This window comes from Cricetulus griseus, chromosome 3 (genome assembly GCF_003668045.3).
Source record: "Cricetulus griseus strain 17A/GY chromosome 3, alternate assembly CriGri-PICRH-1.0, whole genome shotgun sequence".
Lineage (NCBI taxonomy): Eukaryota > Metazoa > Chordata > Mammalia > Rodentia > Cricetidae > Cricetulus > Cricetulus griseus.
The window spans coordinates 115,108,538-115,129,796 of NC_048596.1; the positions used below are offsets into that span (position 1 = coordinate 115,108,538).

At 41.5% G+C, this 21,259-nt stretch overlaps 1 protein-coding gene across 1 annotated transcript in view; it reads right to left on the reverse strand.

Moving 5' to 3' along the window:
• The window catches only part of LOC100756612 (ADAMTS-like protein 3), a 297,381-nt gene that overhangs the window by 150,707 nt on the left and 125,415 nt on the right, over positions 1 to 21,259 (reverse strand). Inside the window, exon 7 of the mRNA XM_035441640.1 lies at positions 7,096 to 7,222. Within this exon, the coding sequence (XP_035297531.1) occupies positions 7,096 to 7,222 (127 nt within the window). The remainder of the gene's footprint in view (positions 1 to 7,095; positions 7,223 to 21,259) is intronic.

The window sequence follows — 21,259 nt, forward strand, 5'->3', positions numbered from 1 at the left end:
ATGCTACTTTTCTTTCTCTCCATGGGAAGCTAGATGATATGCAGAAACATGCAAATGAGCCAGGCAAGAACTGACTTTGAATTGCTAGTTCCAAGCTATTTGTTCTGTGTCACAGAAAGTAACCATCTATTAAAGTTGCAATGTCAGGGGAGGGGCTGGAGAGGGAGTTCAATCCTAAAGAACACTTTTGCACAGAGCATGGACTGAGCTCCTTGCACCCACATGGTGGCTCACAACCATGTACAATTTTAATTCTCGGATATCCAACACCCTCTTCTGACCACCTCCCCAGGCACTAGGCACACATGTGGTACACACATACATGCAGGCAGGCAACACACACACACACACACACACACACACACACACACACACACACAGTTTTTAAAAAGCAGTAACAACTTTTGTTTGACTTTTCATTCACCAGCCAAAGATCCAATGTCAAGAGTATTATCATTAGAATCTTGCCACAGAAGGGTGAATAGGGAGGCAGAACAGAAAAGAGAACGGGGAAGAATGAAAACCAGTTTGTCTGCTGCCAAATCCTTTATCCCACATTCAGTCTCCCTACCATGGATCATGTTAAGTTTGTAGGTTACCTTTGGAAGTGCCAATCAAAGTAGCAATGAGCAGTGTGTGGTGAGGAAAACTCATATGCATTACACTGTCAAACAGCCTTGTGGTCCACTCAGCCTGGAATGTCAGCATCAGGATGTCGAAGGCATGGTTATCATCACAATGACCAAACTTGAGTGAAGAACTGACATCCCTGTCTGGCCTTAGGTGCCATAGTACCAATAAAATTAGTTATCACTTGGCAAAATGGGTAAAGAACACAGAACGGGCAAGCTGGGCTTCTTTACTTGCCTCAGTGTGTCCTCAAGTGACCAAAGTAAGGGATAAATATGGAAGACCCCAAATGTGTGTCAATACTTGGATAACTGTGTTAGCTTCTTAGTTGCTGTTCTTATGTAATTACCTTGACATATATATATATATATATATATATATATATATATATATATATATTCAAAACATTGAACTGGAGAGATGGCTCAGTGGTTAAGAGCACTGTCTGTTCTTCCTGAAGACCTAGGTTCGATTCCTAGCACCCACATGGCAGCTCACATTCATCTCTAACTCTAGTTCCAAGCCATCTGACACCTTTTGCTGACCTCTGTGTGAACTGCATGTATGTGGTGCAGTCAAAACACCCCATAAACATAAAATATTTTTAAAAAATCTTAAAATAAGCCATTATTTAAAAATGAGCGAATAAAACCCAAAACTTACATTGTACTCCACACATGTACAGAATTATTAGTCAATTGAAATCATTCATTTAGATTTTTAAGGTTGATTTCATATCAGAGTGTGTGTGTGTGTGTGTGTGTGTGTGTGTGTGTGTGTGTGTGTCTACCTCAGGGGTTAGATAAGGGCTTTGGATCCCCTGGATCTGGAGTTGTGAGCATCTAGATTGGGTGCTAGAAATCAAACTCAGGTCCTCTGCAAGAGTAGCAAGTGTTCTTGACCACTGAGCAATCTTTCCAGCTTCATCATTTAAAACATTTTACTTAATTTTTTTTTATACTAAAGACCACCAGAGTTTTCTCCCTTGGAACTTGAGTGGCTTCCAGCTTCTTTTCCAACATGTAAATCTATTTATGCTGGTTGTTAGTTCAGTCCCCACCTGACTCTGAACAGGAAATTAGTGTGTTGTATCTGGATTCATTTCTGATTTTTCTCATAGCTAAGACTTTGGCTCCAGGCTCTTATACCTTGTGTCTGCCTTGCTGCACGATGGAACTGATATCCTGTATGCAGCCTTCTGCACTCTATCCAGGGGGAGGCTGTGCCAATAGCCTCTCCTAGCCATGTCTTGACTCAAGGAGAGTCCTGGGGAAGGCAGGAATGATTGCTTGGCAAGACCTGGGCTTAGAAGCTTCGTGGACCCTGTAGGCCTCGGTGATGCACACTCAGAGGAGCCATGGCTTCATTTCCCACATTTCTTTCACACAAAGTGTGATTAAGGGAAGTGCTTCCATATGGCCTAGGGAACTCCCAGCCAAACTGGCTTCAGCTGGCCAGTTTCAGAGCCACAGCAGACAGGATGGGGCCACCAAGAGAAAGAATCAAGAACAGGAAGCACTGTGCTTTCATGTAAGCATGCTACCTTTAGCCTTAGCCTTGGCACATGGGCTTCCAAGTGGAGAAAATGCCAGCATCCACTGCATCACTCATTCCTTGTCACAAAGGGTCTGCCTGAGCACTCTGGCTCTCCTTTCTGTACAGAAATTAAGCAAAAACATTAGACTCCTTTTGGAGTCTTAGCTAGCAGCATCCCAAGTGGGCAGGAAGATCTCCAGGGCTTGCTGGCCAGCTAGTCTAGTGGCCAAATGCCAAGCATCAGACTCAGCGACAGACCCTGTCACAAAGGAACAAGGAAGGTAATGATGAAGCAGGACTTCTGAATTCCTCCCCTGGCCTCAGCATACATGTGCCCAGGTGGGTGTTTGTACCTGTACATGTACATGTCATACACAAATAAAAGGAAAAAGAGAAGAAAAGAAAACCGGAATGGCAAATTTGGCTTATACATACACAGATTTTGCCTGGAGAGAAAACACTTTACTTGAAGAGAATTCTCATTAGTTCTTTGGGAATTTCATGTTTTGTTTTGATCATATTCATCCATCTACCAACTTCTCCCAGGCCTATCCACTCATACCCACCCAACTTCCAACAGATTCTTGTAAGGATCTATACTCTGAAAGCTGACAGTCAATGGGAGGAAATGGGAGAGAAAGAAGAAAGAAAAGGAGGAAAGCAGAGCAAGAAGAGCAAGAAGGAGGGAAGAAAGAATGGAGGGAGGAAAGAACAGGGGAGAGGCAGGAAGATCTGGACCTAGAGGGAGAGAGGGGGACAGGAGAGGAAGGACCTCATCAAAAGTGAGAAACTGGGACTTCAGAGATGGCTCGGTCAATAAACGATTTGCCACACAAGCATGAGAACCCTAGTTCAGATCCCCAGCCAGGCATAGTGGCTCATGCCAGTGTTCTCAGCACTTTGGAGATGTAGATAGGCACATCTGGGGTTCTTTGGCCAGTCAGCCTAGATGAATTGATGAGTCCCAGGTTCAGTGAGAGACCCTGTCTCAAACACTTAAAAGCAGTCAAGGAAGACACTTGGTGACAGCCTCTGGCCTGCACACACAGGTGCACACAGCTGGATGCACACACTCACAGGAATATGGACACATACTGCATACACATACAAAGAATGATGCACTGCTAGGCCAGCATCTTGAGCGAACACAACACTCCCTCCTGTGTCCCTTTCCATTCAGCACCTCTCGTCCACACAGTTCCACTGGCTTCTGTTCTAGTTCAATTCGAATGATCTCGGCGTCTAATTTCTTTTGGACTCTGCTAAAAATGAAGTCTTCGCTGGTGAATCTCCAATCTTTTAAAGGCCAGCCCTCACTGTAGGTGCTTCCCAGCACACTGAGTGAACTGCCTGCTTTGTTGTGCTAGTGCCCTCACCAGGAGCCTTGCTGAATCAGCCCTTCACAGGACAGCCTGTCTCTTCAAACTGCCTGATCTGTGTTATTCCTCCAGTTTTGCTTTCTCCTCCAGTCCACTCTTGTGTGATCCTTCCCCAACACCCATCAGATGCTCTCTTAAAAATGTTTCTTAAGGTATTATCTAGGATTAATTTTGTGAGACATTTCTTAACATCCCTGGTCTTTGTAGAATGAGTTTGAGCACATCAAAACTAGAATGCAGGAGACCTAATAAAATGCAGTGACATCATGCATCTGAAGAGAACTTGAGTAATCATGAAGAATTATCTTGTTTTGGAACCAGTGACAATGATGGGTGGGATGCTTAGCACTTGGTTTCTATCCCCTCAAAAGCAATACTGTCACAGGCTACAGTTCTGGTCAGTGACAAAGAAGCCCTAAGGGACAACTTTTCTTTCTGAATAATGACACAGAATCGAAAGAGTCTCTACTACCAGCTCTTTTTATCTGGGAGGTGGATGTGATGTCTAACCATTCAACTCTGTAGCCATGAAGACAAATTCACAATCCCAGGGTGTGGAGAGAAAAGAGCTGGAGTTCTGGAAGACACCGGAGAGCAGGGGAGAGCAGCTTCTCTAGCCTTGACCATCAGTCCAGACTTCTTCTTAGAGGACACATATCACTCTGAAGTTTATAAACTGGGTTTCATGAGATTTGGAATATATGCATTTCTGTTGACACACCAGCTGTCAGAGTCACCTACTTCATGAAGTCCATGGAATGGAACCTCCATGAATCCCCAGTTTCCAACCTTAACTGGCTCTCACCATGATCCCTCTATCTTTTTACTATCAATAGTGAGTTCCATTTCCATTCCCCCTAGTTAGCACATCTCACTGTCCTTATTCTCAGTGACCAACTCTTCCACCTAGTGAAGAACCAAACAGAGCCAAGAGGATGGAACACATGTCATTTTCCATCTTGTTTTCCAACTGTGCCTTGGATTTATTCTTTCCTTCCCCTTGGAAAACCTCTCTACCCATTCTCACCTTCTCTCCCCTCATCCACTCACTGTGATCATGCTTGCATATCTGAAATTCACTAATGCCACTCTTGTGAGTACTACAGGTCATCTTCAAATTGCCAGAAATGGGGGGAGGGCAGTCCTGGATTCCAGCCATCTTCACAAGAGCATCTGACTTCCTTGAGATGACCAGTCCCTGTGGCTTCTGTGACTCTGCTCTTGCTAAGTTCTGTGTTCACCTACTCACTCTTCCTCTTTGATTAAATGTTAGAGTTCCTAGGGCACAATCCTTAGCTTTCTCATGTTCTACATGCTCTCTTTGGGTGGACCTACCTACATTCATGACTGAGTCCTACTAGTAAGGGCAGCTTCCCACCAGCCATGATGGGCTGGTATATTTCTAACCAGCCTCCAGCCACAAACAGAATACACACAACAGCTTTTGGAAAGCATCAGAAGGGTGCAACAGGGTTGACTGTCCAGAGAGCCAAGATTCTTGAAAGAAGAAAAATCAGGGAGATGGGCTCTTGCCCTTGATAGACAACTTCTTCCTGAGGATACCTAATTCCAGAAGAGAAGTGAGCATAACCAGCTGCCTGAGTCAAAGATGTTGCTTCGTTCTGTGTCTCTTACTGTAGTATTTACTCAAAAAACTTTGAACTCTGATCCTGTAATTCCTCCTCCTCCTCAATATCTTTCCAAGCATCCCATCCTCATCATCTCCTGTCACACTCCCTTAAACCAAGGCCCTTGAGTGGAGTGTTTAAATGAAGTTTCCTATTTGAACTCCCTGCTTCTTGGTTGTTCTTGAAGGTGATCTGTGAGTTCTCCTGAGTCACTCCATTGTCTAAATTGTTTTGATGATTCCACCTGACCCAGAATATAAATCACACTGATGACAGCTTTTGTGGTTGACTCCTGAACAACACTTTATCTAATCTACTTCTCAATGTACATTCAGCCTGGAGTAGCAGATAAGCAGGAGCTCAATGAAACCTGGCTTGTTTGATGAGATGGAGCATACCTAGAACTCTAGTACCCAGGAGGCTTCAAAGGGGTCAGCCTGGGCTGCATGGCAAGACCCTGTCTAAAAACAACAACAACAAAATACAAACAAAATGGAAAGTTTGTCTCTAGTGTTATACCACACATGAAATATATATTTCCTCTTCTTAGGAGATCTTGTCCACCTATCATCCCTGTTTCCTGTTCTCTATACTTCTTGTACTCCCCTCGTTTTTCTCCTCTTCCACTTCTCTTCCATTCCTATAATGGTCTCCTTAACCAAGATCCCAACTTTATTCAACAACCAGGCACAAAAACAAATAGAAGATTTAAAGATAGAAAACAATAACCAATAGAAATGGGGATACAGAAATAGCTCAGTGGTAAAGACCACTCACTGCCCTTGCCGCAGACCCTGTGTTCAATTCCCAGTGTCCACATGACAGCTCACAAATGTTTGTAACCCTAGTTCCAGAGGATCTCCTGTTTCCTCTGACTTCTATGGCTCTGGCACACATGCGTTATATGTATATACATTCAGACACATACATGCATAAAATATAAATAAACATTTCAAAACTAGAAAGGTAGAAAACAAAACCAGAGGAGTATTGACTAGCGACTTGCATGAGTATTCTCTCTTCTTCAAAGCCAGAACAGGCTCCTACCTGAGGGCCAGCTTCAACCTGCAGCTTACTTATTTTAAATTAAGTTTCATTGGAATATGACTACATGTGTGTGTTTGTGGGTGCTGTCATAGAATGATGGTTTTGAGTGTTGGGTACAGAGACACTATGTCCTGAAAAGGTTAAATTACTTACTAGCTGGCCACTATTGCATATACAGTTGACCCCTAAAATTAAAGGGAGATTCTACTGAGATGAGAAGACAAAACATCTGAATGAACACAGCTTCAAAAGCACTGCTTCCCCAACACAAGCAAAAATCAAAGCCAAGTAACAACCTGAAAACCACATTTGAAATAGGTGTGACAGGCTGAAGGTTAGCATTCCTGGTAACACAAAGTTTACAACAATAAAAATTAAGAACTGAGAAGGCAGATAGATGGTTTCAATAAATAACAAAAACAAAAGATAAAATAAATATTAGATCACTTTTTGACTTGTTAACAATCAAAAGAAGACAAATAAAATAAAATTATGACCCCAGTTTACCTGAAAAATGTTTTAGGCTATTTAATAATAACTACCAAATATTTTTTTAATGATGAGGTTTGTAATGACAATAACTCAAAAAAAATTGGGGACTTTTAAAGGGTTGAAGGAAACAAATTCTAAGTGCTCTTTCAAAATAGAAAATTGAAAATTAATAATAATTTTGAAAAGAAAGAGATTTGACCTTCTGAAAAGAAGCCAAGTTAATTCCGCCCAGACAAGTTCAGTAATAGGAATATGTTTTCCAGTAAGAACAGAAAACACAGCTTGTTCTGTGGTAACATGGAACTGTAGGGATATGCTCTTCTTGTAAGAATGGAAAACACAGATTGATCTCTGGTAACACGGAACTGGGTTTCAAAACTTACGTTTCTCAGGAGCCAGGTGTATCTTGGCCTGACCCCGCACCAGCCTGCAGGTGGAGCCGTCCCCTGCACAGACGCCACAGTTGTCTTCCTTGGCACTACTTCCCAGTTGTCTGTCACAGCCCACAGCCTGTGGAGGCAAGAGGGGGCAAGGCATCTCACTTACAATGTTGTCTTGCTGCAGCTTATAGGCAGGCTGTCTTTATGAGAGCACCATTTTGTAAAAGTCACTGGTGGGTTGTCTTAGAGTCTAAGATCATTTATGTGACTTTTATGGAAAGACCCAGAATTACAGGGTTGCAGCTGTCTCCCTGCAGCATACTCCCCATTAGTTATATTTCAGATATCTGTATGCCTATAGAAGATATTTCTTTCCCCACCTCTCCTTCCCTTGAGACAAGGTAGATAGCCTTGAACTAGCTGTGTAGCTGAGGGATGACACTGAGTGTCCGATCCTTCAATTTCCACCTCCCAAGTGCTGAGAATCAGGCTGGCTTCAGCACATCTGGTCCATGCAGTGCTGAGGAATGAGCTGTGATACTGGAAAAGCACTGTACCAACTGGGCTACTTCCCCAGTTCCCCTTCCTACCCACTTCTTTCTCTCCAAACCTGCCTTTGCCCTGACTCTCATTTCTTGCACCCAGTGTCCATGCCTCAGGCCCACAGTATCTCTGTGCATCTGCTTCAACACAGAGAAATCCAGAGAAATCCTTCATTTGTACAGTTATGTCTACATTTCTTTATCACTAGCTGCTCTTACACCTATATTTCCACCTCCATATAACTATATCCATATGTCTACAAATGATCTTAAAGAGAAACACTAGCAATTATGTTCCATGTGAAACATGCTTTACTATTATCAGTTTATTGTGTGACTATGCCTGTGGTGTGTGTTAGATTGAAATCCTCTTTACAGGAGAAGGATGTGTTTTGTATTTCTTTTCAATTTCACAAATAGGATTTCTGCATAAAGGGTGCCTAGTGATTTAATCAATCTAATAGTTCATCTCTACTTGTCACAGTCACCCAACTTTATACATAAGCCTGGCACTGAAGTGGGGAGATGTTGGAGACAGACGGCCATGACAAATCCTGACTCACCCACCACATCTTTCAAAACACAGGATGCTAGGCAATTTAGACTCTCGGAGGCTCATTTTCCTCAACAGTGTAGCAGAGCTACAGATGCCAATGTGTGCTTCATGGACAGTCTAGCAAGGGTTAAAGGATAAATATTTTGCTAAGAGCAGTACAGTGATGGGGCGATTCTAGAAAGTCCTGAAAAGGGGTCAATTTGACTGTTTTTCTCTGTTGTTCATTTTGGACTCCAGGAGCCTGTAGGCTGCAGTTGGCAGAGTTGTCAAATCACTCTGTACTCCAGGTGCTGAAGAGAAAAAAGGGACTGGATGGAGTTCAAACCACATCTATAGGGGAGTCTTTCCAAAATGTTGGTGTTGAAGGGAAGGAGAAAAACAGGAAACGTTCCAAGGAAATGAGGGAATAGCTGTGCTTTGAGATGCTTTTGGTCTCACTCCAGGATGTCGGGATGGAAGGGTCTACACTTGTCCTCTGTAATCAGGAACAGTGAAAGCTATGGCCTTTGCCATTATTTACTTCAATGGGAGAAAGTCTCAAAGCCAGACTCCTTGATGGGAAAGCTGCAGCAGGTATTAAATTGTTGGGTGAGCAGCCGGATTCAATAACCTTTGTATCCTTCCATCCTGATAAGATGACTTTAATGATAATATTGGCAGTAGCTGATTCATGTGTGTGTGTGTGTGTGTGTGTGTGCATGTATGTTAATGTATGAGTCCAGGAGTATACATATCGGGGACATGTGACAGAGGATGACACTGGGTGTTGGTCCTTGTCTTCCTTAGCTAGCCCATAAACTTCTGGGAGTCCTCATATTCCTGCATCCCAAGAGCTGAGATTATAGATGTTTTATGGAAGTTCTAAGGATACAAACTCAGGTCTTACGCTAACATGGCAAGTGCTTCACCCACCAGCCCTGTAACAATGTGCTGGTTTTTACTGGATGCTCACTGTATGTCTGGCATTGTGCCACAAATATTGCCCCTGCTCTTTCATTTCTTCTCTGCAACAATCTTAGACCTTTTATCTGTGAGACCTTTTATCTCCATTTTACAAATAAGGAGTCTGTCTACACATGGCTAAAGCTGAATGAATTGTCCCCAGGGCACAAATAGCTTACCATGCCAGTAATAGTTTTAAACCCCTGATCGTCTAAGCCAGTAGTTCTCAACCTTCCTAACGCTGTAACCCTTTAATGCAGTTCCTCACGTTGTGGTGACCCCCAACCATAAAATTATTTAGTTGCTATTTCATAACTGCAATTTTGTCATTGTTATGAAATATGATATAAATATCTGATATGCAAGATATTTGATGTGTTTTGATATGCAACACTCCCAACAGGGTCAGGACCCACAGGTTTAGAACTGCTGCCCTAAGCAGAATCCCAACAGTGTGTCACACCCTCACACACCTTTGCTCTCAGCAGAAAGACAACGAGGATCCCTGTTACAGAGGACTTTATATGAATATTTACAAGCACATGTGGAACCGCTTAAGGGTGATTGATTCTGGAAACATACTTGCATGGTTGGGATCAGACCAGTGAGTAACTGTGTTCGTGAAACTTTCCCCAGGGGAAATAATTCCGCCATGAAATTATAGACACCGTCTTCCTGGGCCAAGCTCTGTCCTCACATGTCGCTGTCCCCGAGTGCTTTGCATTTCATGAGGATGAGAGTCACCCTCTCTCTGCTCATCCAGGAAGGGCGTGTGCTGAAAAGCTAGGATGGGCTTATTTTGAAGAGTGTTTGGGGCCTTGCAAAACCTTGGGCAATCGAATCCCTCCTGAGCACTTGTATTTGCTCCCTAATTTTTTTAAAAAGTTAAAATTCATCCAAATCTTACAGCCAAACAAAGCATGTGAAAACATCACAGAAAAATGATATTTGAAAAGGTCTGATTGCCCTGTGATTCATCAAGTGCAAGCCAGAGCTGACCTTGAAATTGAGGCAGTCTGAAATCTGGCTTTCTAGATCCGCCACAGAGCTCATAAGCAACTCCCAAAATATTATCTGAAGTGTTTTCAACTTCTGTGACATCTCCTAATGCCAAGATACCTAATTACAGTGATTCATAAGCTACTAGCTGATAAACCCATCGAGCATATTAACATTAATTACATTAACCTTTTCTATAATGCCAAACATAAAAGTATAAATCAAAAAGACAGGATTCTTATCTTGTACTGTAGTTAATGAGACAAGTTAAAAGTTGCAAGACACAGAATAACATAAACACAGATTTAAATATATGAGCAGTGGATTTTGGAAGACATATTCACTTATAAACAGAACTTCGGCAAAGACTATTGCAAAGTCCAGGCAGATGGAGTTTAAATAAGAGCCATTAATTCAAATTAAGCAAAATGTGAATTTTTCCAGATAAATCAAATTTAATCCTTCAAGAACCTAACAATTTTTTGAATGAACTTTTTGTCTGATACCTCTAAATATTGGATTTTACTTTAGAGAAAATTTGAAATTGTGCTGGTGCCTAACTAGAAGGTATTCTGTGCACTACTGGAGAAGAAAGGTGATCATCACTATCACACAGCTACAAACCCTGTGACCTGCAACAGCAATGTGTCTACAAGATACATCCGTGCAATTGTGACTCAAATGTTATGGGAGTAATCAACCAAATTTTAAAGTAAATGTAAAGCCTGCTCCATGAGATGGAACCCATATCTGAAACAGCTAACGGGGCCAAGAACCTAAGATTAGATAGGTCATTGGCCTTAGGGGAAACCTACTACATTATTCTGCTAAAAGAACATAAAATGACTCCTAATGGCATATTGCTATACTTGTAGGTCAGTGTCTCACTGATCCCCATCAGAGAAGCTTCTTGCATGGAAATTAACAGAGATCCATATGTGGACAATGTGCAAGGAGTGAGAGACTTTAGAACACTCAATCCTAAATGGAATATCTTCACCAAACCCCTCCCCTCCAGGCTCAGGGATCTATGCAGAAGAGGTAGAAAGACTGTAAGGACCAGGAATGCTGGATGATTCCAAGGAAACAGCATCACCGAGATACAAGCAGGACTGATGCACACAGGAGCTCACAGAGTCTGTGGCAGCAAATTTAAGTCCTATACAAGGCCAAACCAGACAAAAGTCCCAGCATGGAGAAGAGGAAGTGGACACAAAGTCCCACCCCAACCAAGAAACTCTGTGCAATTACTACCTGTTGGGAAATGGGAAAGAAGTTTTCTCCAATGGAGTATCACTGGGTATATCCACCACACTTCAGGGCAGGCTCAAGCTTAGGAGCAGTTGGTCAATATAAAATGAACTCTGTTTTTTGTAGGCCTTTTGTTTCATTCTCTCTACCACAAGTACTTTTTTGCCTGTCTTCTTGGTTTTTGTTTTTGGTTTTTTGTTTGTTTTTTTTTTTTTGTCTGTTTTATTTTCATTTGGGAGTAAAGAGAGAGAGAATGTAAGTCTGGGTTGATAGGGAAGTGGGAAGTGTTTGAGAAGAGTAATGGAGGGGATAATATCAAAATGTATTATATGAAAAACTTTTAAAGATTGTGAAAAATTAAAAAAAAACAAGCACATTGTGATGGTCATTGGAGTTACTCTTAAGTATTTCAATTCTCTTCTCAACCCATGCAAGGACTATAGCTCCTCGTTTCATTAGAAGTGACTGTTGTTACTGTCTTTGACCAGTGAAACATGAGCCCAACTGGCTCATGATAGTTCTGTTGAGAAGGCTTACGTGTCAGCCTGAGAGTTTCAAGATCCCTCAGTCTACAATAGCTACACTAAAAGTGTGAGGTTAGGATAACGCATCTCTGGGTCCCTGCAACATTCTAAGAGCAGAAATCCTGATGACCTATGTCAGCAAGTGGCATTGGCAAGAAGCAGCTTTTGATTGCCTTAAAGCCACTGACCTTGGAGGCTGTTGGTTTCTGCAGAAAAAAGCTAGTCTATTATCACACAGGAGTGTAGTCCAGCAATTCACACACAAAACAAAGTTGGTGATTGAAGATTTTTTTTAAGAACAGGAAGTTTCATGTTAAAAATCCAGATCTCTAACTTTTTTCCCAAGGAAAACAAAGAAACAAATATAATCTTTAAAATGCTTGTATTTCTTTCCCCCACTCAGTGTAATTTTTAAAAAATGGTAGAAGCTACAAGGCTAAGCATAATTGAGTCCAACATGAAAACACTTGAAAATTCGGTGGGGAAACCATAGACGGTATTAAGTTATTGCAGGAGTAGCAGTATCCAATGACTTCTATGAATTTTCACCCTGATTGTGTATTTTCTATTTCACTCTGACCAGGTCTGAGCAGTCTCCCTGAAGTCTCTCTCTCTCTCTCTCTCTCTCTCTCTCTCTCTCTCTCTCTCTCTCTCTCTTCTCTCTCTTCTCTCTCTCTCTCTCTTTCTGTGTGTGTGTGTGTGTGTGTGTGTGTGTGTGTGTGTGTGTGTGTACATTATATCTCTGAGTTTGAATTCATGCTATTGAGCTATCTATTTACAAGTCACCAGCTGTACTGACTAGCCTTATCCAAACACATCCCATTTTCAATGAAACTTTAGCTTTACAAGTAGGCAAACAAAAATATCATTAGCTGCTGAGCAAGGTAGGTGGGCACCTTTAGGAGAAAATGTCTACACGAGTACTTCCTCAGTCGTCATTTCTTTTTGTTTCATCTCTGAATACAGAAAAACTTACAGAGACTGAGGCAAGATCAACTAGACATTCCAACTTATTCTTTTACTCAGCCTAGAGTAAACTTGGCTTACTCTAATACTGAGTTGAGCATGACTCAAAACATTCCTGCCCACCTTTTTTCTTTTCTGGACCTATGTGCTCTCAGTGCCGTGAACTGAGATGGATCAGAAATATGTCTGTCATCTTTCTTTCTTGAAATACAAACCTTACACTGAGCATGCTCAAAATGCACAGCTTAAACAGAGCACACTCTGCCATTTTCTAGCTAGGTATGCACATTTGAGTGTTTGTATGCCCTTAAAATTGAAAATGTGTTGAAGTCTTGATCCCCACAATGATACTATTTGGGGTGGGGTCCTAGAAGGTGTTTGTATCTCGAAAGTAGAACCCACTAGATCGGATTAGTTAGTGCCCGTGGAAAACAGACCTGGAAGACCTCTCTTATCTCTTACAAGTGAGGTCACAGCTGTCTGGAAACCAGAAAGGAGGATCCCACTAAACAATAGTGATTCCAGGGCTTAGATCTGGAACTTCCAGATTTTGGAACTATGAGAAGCACATTTCTGTTGATTACTAAATCCACTCTGGAGCACTTTGTCATAGCTCACACAGACGGAGACACTCTGGGAAATTACCCCCCTCTGAATGCCCATTTTCTTCATACACAAAGTGTATATCTCCATCTGGGTAGGATTGTTACTGTACCTGCTTCCACAGATGATGCTAAGCTAGTGAGTAAGGTGCTTTGGTAATGCCCAATCCCCAGAGGACACCCAGTATCACTTGTTATCCTTATCATAAATTTTATTGTAAATTTTTATATCAAATTATCTTTTATTTAAAAGATTATTTTATGTGGATGGTTTGTTTGCATGTATGTCTGTGTACCACATGTGTACAGTGCCTGAGGATGTTAGAAGAGGGTATCAGGTCCCCTGGAACTGGTGTGACAGACAGTTGTGAGCTACCATGTGGATGCTGGCACTCAAACCCAGATCCTTTGGAAGAGTGCTTTTAACTGCTGAGCCATCTCTCCAGCCCCTCATAAACTATTTTAGCACAAATTCTAAGTGACTTCATCTAATTAGCTGACAAGATATTTGATAAACATAAATAAGGAAACAAACATGGTGCTAAAGAGGGGCCTCTGCAGGCAGTTAAGAGCATGCATTGTTTTTGCAGAGGACCCAAATTTGGTAAACAGCATCCTTGTCAGGTGGCTCACAACCACCTGCAATACTAGTTCCAGGTTCAATGCTCTCTTCTGGCATTTGAGGGTACATGAACACACACCTAAGAACAAGAAAGAGAAAGAGAAAGAGAAGGAGGAAGAGGAGGAAGAAATAATCAAACTTGATCTGCTTAGCTGGCCTGGCAAATATCAGAAGCAGAAGCAAATTTCATTCAATAGACCCATAGTGAGAGACCTGCGACTGTCTCTTGCTGTCTGCTTTCTCGGGCTAATGGGAAGTTGTTCCCAGGAGCATTGGGACATGTTCCTTTAAATGAGAAAATTGTAAACACACTTTCAAAAATTATTTTGTCTATGCCAAATACTCATCGGGGCTCCCTCCAGTGATTCTGAGGCCAGCAGTGTGAGTCACACAGTTCACTCTCTCTCCCTGACAACTGCTGATATCTACCACATTGTACAAAAGGGGGAGTGCTATCCTGTAGAAGGAATGATACTGAATTCAACCAGGAAATGTCTGCATCTTTTTACTCAGATGCCCTGGACTCACCTTGAATAATAAAACCAGACATCACCCCTTACTTCAGCAAAGAACTGGATTGCTTGGATTCACAAAAGCACAATGGGAGGCATTCATTTTAAAAGGGCTAATTCAGAACCAGAGTCTGCTATTGTCCTGTAGACCTCTTCACATGCTGGGAGTTACAGGAGCAAACAAGGAAGATGGAGTTGAGTACTAAAGGGGAAGCCTTTGAACAGTGAGGACCAGAGGAGGCCAGGAAAAGTGAAGTTGGGTTAACTGGCAGCCATCCTGTTGGGCATCTAGAAGTTTTGGGAATTGCAAATTTTTTAAAAGGGCTGACAAGGAAAGTGCATTTTTGCCCACTGAAAAGGTCAAATCTCAGTGACACTAAGGGAGAAGCCGCATGATCATCAGCCAGCTCAGTGCAGAAGACAACTTGCATCACAGGGAGTGACCTAAAAGTTTATGCAACTGTAATTAAAAATCTTGGGATTAAATCATGGAAATAACAGTAGGTGTCCTGGTTTGGTTTTGTGTTTATTTTAAAGGAAGACCTAGAGATAGATGGGAAGTTAAGGTGAAGACAGTGGCCAAGACTGCCTTGATGGATTCATGGGGAAGGAACATGGAGGCTGACTATCAACCACAAGAAGTCAGAAGAGAGAGGCATGGGATGGTTTTCTCTCTAGAACAAACAAACACTGTTGAAGCTTTGGTTTGGAACTTCTGGCTTATAGGCTGTGAGAAAATACACTTATATTGTTTTAAGCTATCTAGACTATGGCAATTTATTATAGTACGATGGGAAACCAATAAAGTCTGTTATCCACCAGTGCCTTTTCTAATCATGCCATAGACTAAGCTCAAACAGAGGTCACCAAGTAGCTGTCATCAATCTATCTCCCAATCCTCTTAAATCCACTGAAATAATTGGCACTGTTAACCTTCCTTGTGCAATATTCTCCCGCCCTTTCTCCCTTGCTCATGGCCTTTACACAACACAGAAGTCTATTTCACTCAGTCACGGTCAGGGCACTTTCCCATGCTTTCTCCTTCAGTGACAAGGCCAGTACTCTGCTCTCCTTACTCAGTACCCAGGGACATTAGGTCAGATGTCAGGATCTTAGAATTACACCCTAAGGTCTAAAATTTGTGCTAACATATCTACTCACAGTGTACCAAGCCCATCTCATCTTTAACCCAACATCTCATTCTCATCTCATGTTTTGTCTTCCCAATGACCTCACGAGACTACAAGTGACCCCTTTCACTCCCCATATCCATTCAAACATTCAGTCCTAAGATCTGCTTGTTCATCTCTAGTTTCCTCCCCTTTTTCTTTCATCCTTCCCATTGTTTGACTTTGCATTCCTTATGAGTCCAAACTTGGCCTTCCATGTTTTCCCAGATCCTGCCCCCATCCAGATATTCTGGCATACCACCACTGAAGTGACCTTTCTATGAACAAGCCCATCTGAGTTATTTCTTGGAATATTCCTCAGTGGCTCTTCTCATAACTCTCAGGAAAAGTTAACAAGTGGTTTTTTCCACTCACTCGAAGCCCCCATCTTCTAACACTATTGCACAAGCATGCCTTATCTCAGCCCTATAGAAAATTAGATATCCTTACAAACAGGTGATGCTGCATCCTTGTTCTGTATGCCATAAATCCATTCCTTTTGTTTATCTAACTCAACTTTTTCAAACCTTCAGTTTCTAATATCACTTCATTCAGAGTGAAGAAGCCCAGACTAATCCCTCAATTTATTGCTGATGCTCAAACCCAGAGCCTTATATATTAGGAAAGTGCTGTACCACTGAGCTCAACCTCGGCCATCTAAGTGACCTTTGATAATAACAAGTTCATTTTGAGTACAAAAGCAATGCATGGCATGGGCAAAAAGTTGGAAGAAAACAAGTTGTAACGGAGGGAAATCCTGGACAGCATATAACACGAAGAATAGAACAGTAAGCCTTGACTATAGGAAGATTTGTCAACAGAAAGCATTAGATAAGATGGAGCAGAGCAGACAATGGACAAAGAGAGATTGGCAGGCAGCTAGGCTACTGCAGTGTCAACTTCAAGAAGACTTCATTTTATGTTTGCATTTATAATGCACTTGAGTTATGTTTTGTGAGGGATGCCAATCTCTGTTAAGGATTCTTGTATGTAAATATCCAGTTCTCCTAGCACAATCTGTTGACTACCTTCTCTCCATTGCTCCCTTCTCAGAGATCACTTGGCTTGCTGTGGACTTATTCCTAGGCTTTCTACTATGTCCACTGGCCCATTTGTCTCCTCTGGTGCTGCTATCTTATGGCTTTGAATGCTGTCAATTTATATTGAGACTTGAGGCTATATAATGTCAGTCCCCCAACTTTGCTCAGCTCCTGCAATGTCATTGTATATACTTTGTGGGGTACTAATGTAAGTGGAACTGTATTTTTCAATGTCAAAGTCCATTCTTTAGCTGTATATCATTGAAGTCACTGACTTTTGTATAGAAAACCTGTTTATATATACTTCATTACTTGTAAGCAGTTATTAATTCCAGGAGGTTTTAATTTTTAATCAACATATACAATCAAATCATGTATAAACAAAGATAACTTTGGTTTATCTCAGACAGCATACTTTATCTTGTCTTTTATTCCCAGTATGTTGAAAAGCAGTGGCAGGGATTGGCTGACATCTTTGCCTTTTTCCTGATCTTAGCAAGAAACTGTCTAATTTCTTACTGTTAAGAATGACATTAAGTCAATTGTGGTGGTACACACCTTTAATCCAAGCATCTAGGAGGCAGAAGCAGATGGATCTCTGTGACTTTAAGGCCAGCCTGTTCTACATAGTGAATGAAGGACTACACAGTCAGGGCTACACAGTCTTGAAAACATATAATGTATATGCGCATGCACGCACGCATGCACACGCACGAGTGAGCACACACACACACACACACACACACACACACACACACACACACACACACTATACATTATCAAGTGGTGGAAATGCTCCTTGAAGTTTTCTGAAGGTTCCTTTAAACATGTGTTGGATTTTTGTTAAATTCTTTTTCTGCATTTGTTCCTATAATTACAGATGGGTCTTCTTTAGCGTGTGGATATAATCAATTATATTAATTGATTTTTTGAATGTTGAATGAGCCTTGCATATCCAGAATAAATGTCACTTGGTTGTGTTTCTAAACACTGTTGGGTTTGATTCACTAATATTTGTTGAGATACTTGTATGTGAGCTCATGGAAGAACAAGTTTAGAAGATCTCCCTCTGTTTCTGTTTTCTGAAAGAAATAATAAAGAATTGCTATAAAACAGGACACCTTCTGTGAGATTGTGTGTCTTAGCAATGTTAGAAACTACACCATGAAGTCTCACCAGAATGACTACCTGAACACAAGCTGAACAGGGACAATAACAATAGAGGTGCTAGCATGGACAGGGAAAGTCCATGAAGCCTCAACCATACACAAAGAGCTACAGGCAACTAAGGGGTGCTAGAGTAGGAGAAATAGTCTTCTCCAGGGAGGAGTACACCAACTGGTTATCCAGTACCAGACAATCAACCATGAAAACATCCATATGAATAACATTATACAGACTGATAAGGTTGTGTGTATGTATGTGTATATATTTATGTGCGTGAGAGAGGCAGCAATTAATGACAAAAGAGGCCATAAATTTGAAAGAGAGCAAGGAGTGGTATATAGGAAGGTTTAAAGAGAGGAAGGGGGAATGGTATAATCACATAATGTCAAAAAATAAAAGTTATTAAAAAGGAAACAAAGAAGATGAGACAGAGGAAGAAGAAGAGGAAGAAGAAGATCCCTAAGGCAGACTTTGGAAAGTTTGTGATCATTGATTTGAATTCTTTAATTTATAAAAGCATATTCTGATTGTATATTTTCAACGTTATGAAGTTTGGCAGATCTTGCCTTTCTGGGAGTGAGTCATTTCATCTATCCATCTGTGGGCACAGGGTGGCTGCTACTCACTCGCTGTCCTTTTACTATCCACTGGGTCTGATCTGAGTGATGGCTCCACTCTGACTTCTGACACCATTTTGTTTCTGTCTCCTTATTTTCTTAGTCTGTCTTACAGCTATAAAATATCAGTGCTATCGATATTTCTAAAAAATCTAACTTTCGGCACCATTATTTCTTCATTTCCAATTCTTTTTCATTGGGATTTTTTCTTTTGCTTTTATTAGTTACTTTTTCCTGCTTGACTTGGATTCAATTGTGCCACATTTCTAGTTTTCTAAGGCATAGATGCTTCATCTTGGAGGCTTCTTCAGGTTTGTAAATTTCCCTTTGGGCATGGCTTTCATTGTATTACGCATACTTTATCAAGTTGAATTTCCATGTTCACTGAATTCAAAATAATTTTCCTTTGTTGTGAGATTTATGCTTATGTGTTATTTAGACATGTGTTGTCCTTAATATTTTGAAAATTTCCAGTGGTTACCAGGAGTTAGGCGGACAGAGGAATGAAAAGACAAAGCATGGAGAATTTTATGTTGGTAGAATGACTCTGGATGACACTTGTGAGTGAATATTATATATATATAGATATATACCTGGATTTCCTAGTACTGAAGAGGCTGAGATACTACCATAGGCTTTATGCTACCCTGAGCTACACAGTTATTTTGAAAACAGTGTATGATATATGGCAAGACTATGCCTAAAACAGAAATAAAAACAAGTGGAGGGAATGGTGACAATAAATTCCAATGTGAGCAACAATATGTTGTCTCAATGTACCTAGGTGCATTAGTTGTAACATCTGTATAGTTTGGATGGGAAATTTGGGGAGTAGGGGAATGGGATATATGGGAGCAAGAAGGGGTGTGGAAAATATCTGTCTTACACTAAAGTTTTCTAGGTACCTCCTTAAAATTTATTTTAAAAACAGACCTGAGGAGTCAGGTAGCAGAAAATTGTGTAGGAAGGTCCTGGGAACTTGGCAGGAATTCTGGATTCTCTGATAGCCCATTGAAGGCAGCAAGCACAAGGATGGCATTGATAAAGAAGAGAAGGAGAGGGAGGGAGGAGGGAGGGAGGGAGGGAGGGAGGGAGGGAGGGACCTGGAAGTAGAAGGGTGAAGTACTTGGGAAAAAGAATGGTGACAAAGGAAAGAGGGAGGAGAGAGATGAAAGGCAGTGGGGGAAGAAGAAGAAATATCATGTTTTCTCTCACAAGAGCTGGGCTGATTGCTCTAGTTACTGTTATTGCCCTGAGCCTTCTAGAAGAGATAGAATACTAGAAATTTGTTGTTTTTATTAGCATTTGTTAAATGCATAAATTAATGGGTTTCATTCTCTCTCTCTCTCTCTCTCTCTCTCTCTCTCTCTCTCTCTCTCTCTCACACACACACACACACACACACTTTGATCATCTTCAATCCCCTATTACCAAATCCTTCCCCTCCCCACTGCTCCCTCTCCTCCACTTCCAAGCCTTCCTCATACTTTCATGTATTGCCACTATTATTTTCCTTTTTTATATAAAAAAAAAAGCATTCTTCAGGGGCTTGGGAGATGGCTCACTTGGTAAAGTGTTTACTGTATAAACATGTGTTCAGAACCCTAGGATGTTGTGACACATGCTGATTATACCAGACCTGGCCATGGTAGGGACAAGTGGAGATAGGCTAATCACTAGGGCTCTCTGTTCAGCCAAACTCAAGGTTCACCGAGACACTCTGTCTCAAAAATGTGAAGAAAAAGTGAGGAAGATGCCTGATATCAACCTCTAAGCCTCTACCAATTCTCACGTGAACTAGTACATCTATACGTGCACATGTGCTCACACACACACTCACAAACACACACACAAAACATCCTTCAGATATCAAAGGAAGGGGAAGGGATTTTATGGTGTCGCTGTAGTCCCCATGCTGTCTCTGGAACCTGTCTAAATTCGTACTCATTGCAATCCACTGGAGATGATGTCTTAGTCACACCCATCTCAGCTCTCCAAAGTCACCTGACCCATCTGCTGGGCTGACCTTGATCCCAGAGATCAGCTCTGCCCTCCCAAAGCAGTCTTCTCAGAGTGTGGCCCTAGATCCTGCAGCAAAGCTTCAGGGGCTCTGAGAACTCAGGAAAATGCAAAGGAGTTTGAGAGAGTAGCCATTAAACCACCTCAAACCCTTCATGGGGTGTTACGATAAATCTTTCCACCAAAAGCCACCGAGCACCACCACCACCACGTGTGCGCTTTACACCAGCCATCACCCTGAGTTAGGGCCCAAATGAATACACAGAAATTTGTATTAGGTTCAATGCTGCTTGGCCAATGACTAGGCTTCCTCATCTGTTAGCTCAGTCTTAATTATATAAATCTATATATTTTATAAGACTTATCTTATCAGATGCCTTATTGGCATCCCTTCTTGCTGGTGGCTCACATCTGGCTGCTGGAGGAGGCGAATGGGAAAGAGGGACACCTGTTTCTCCTCGCTCAAATATGAGTCTCCTCGCTATGTCACTTCCGGCCTGGATCACCACTTCTCTACTACATTTCCCAGAATCCTCTTTGACTCCTAGTTCTGTCTAACTTGTTGTTTCATTGGCCAAACAAAACTTTATTTAACAATCAATAAGATAAACATACACAGAAGTCCTTCCCCATCAAGGG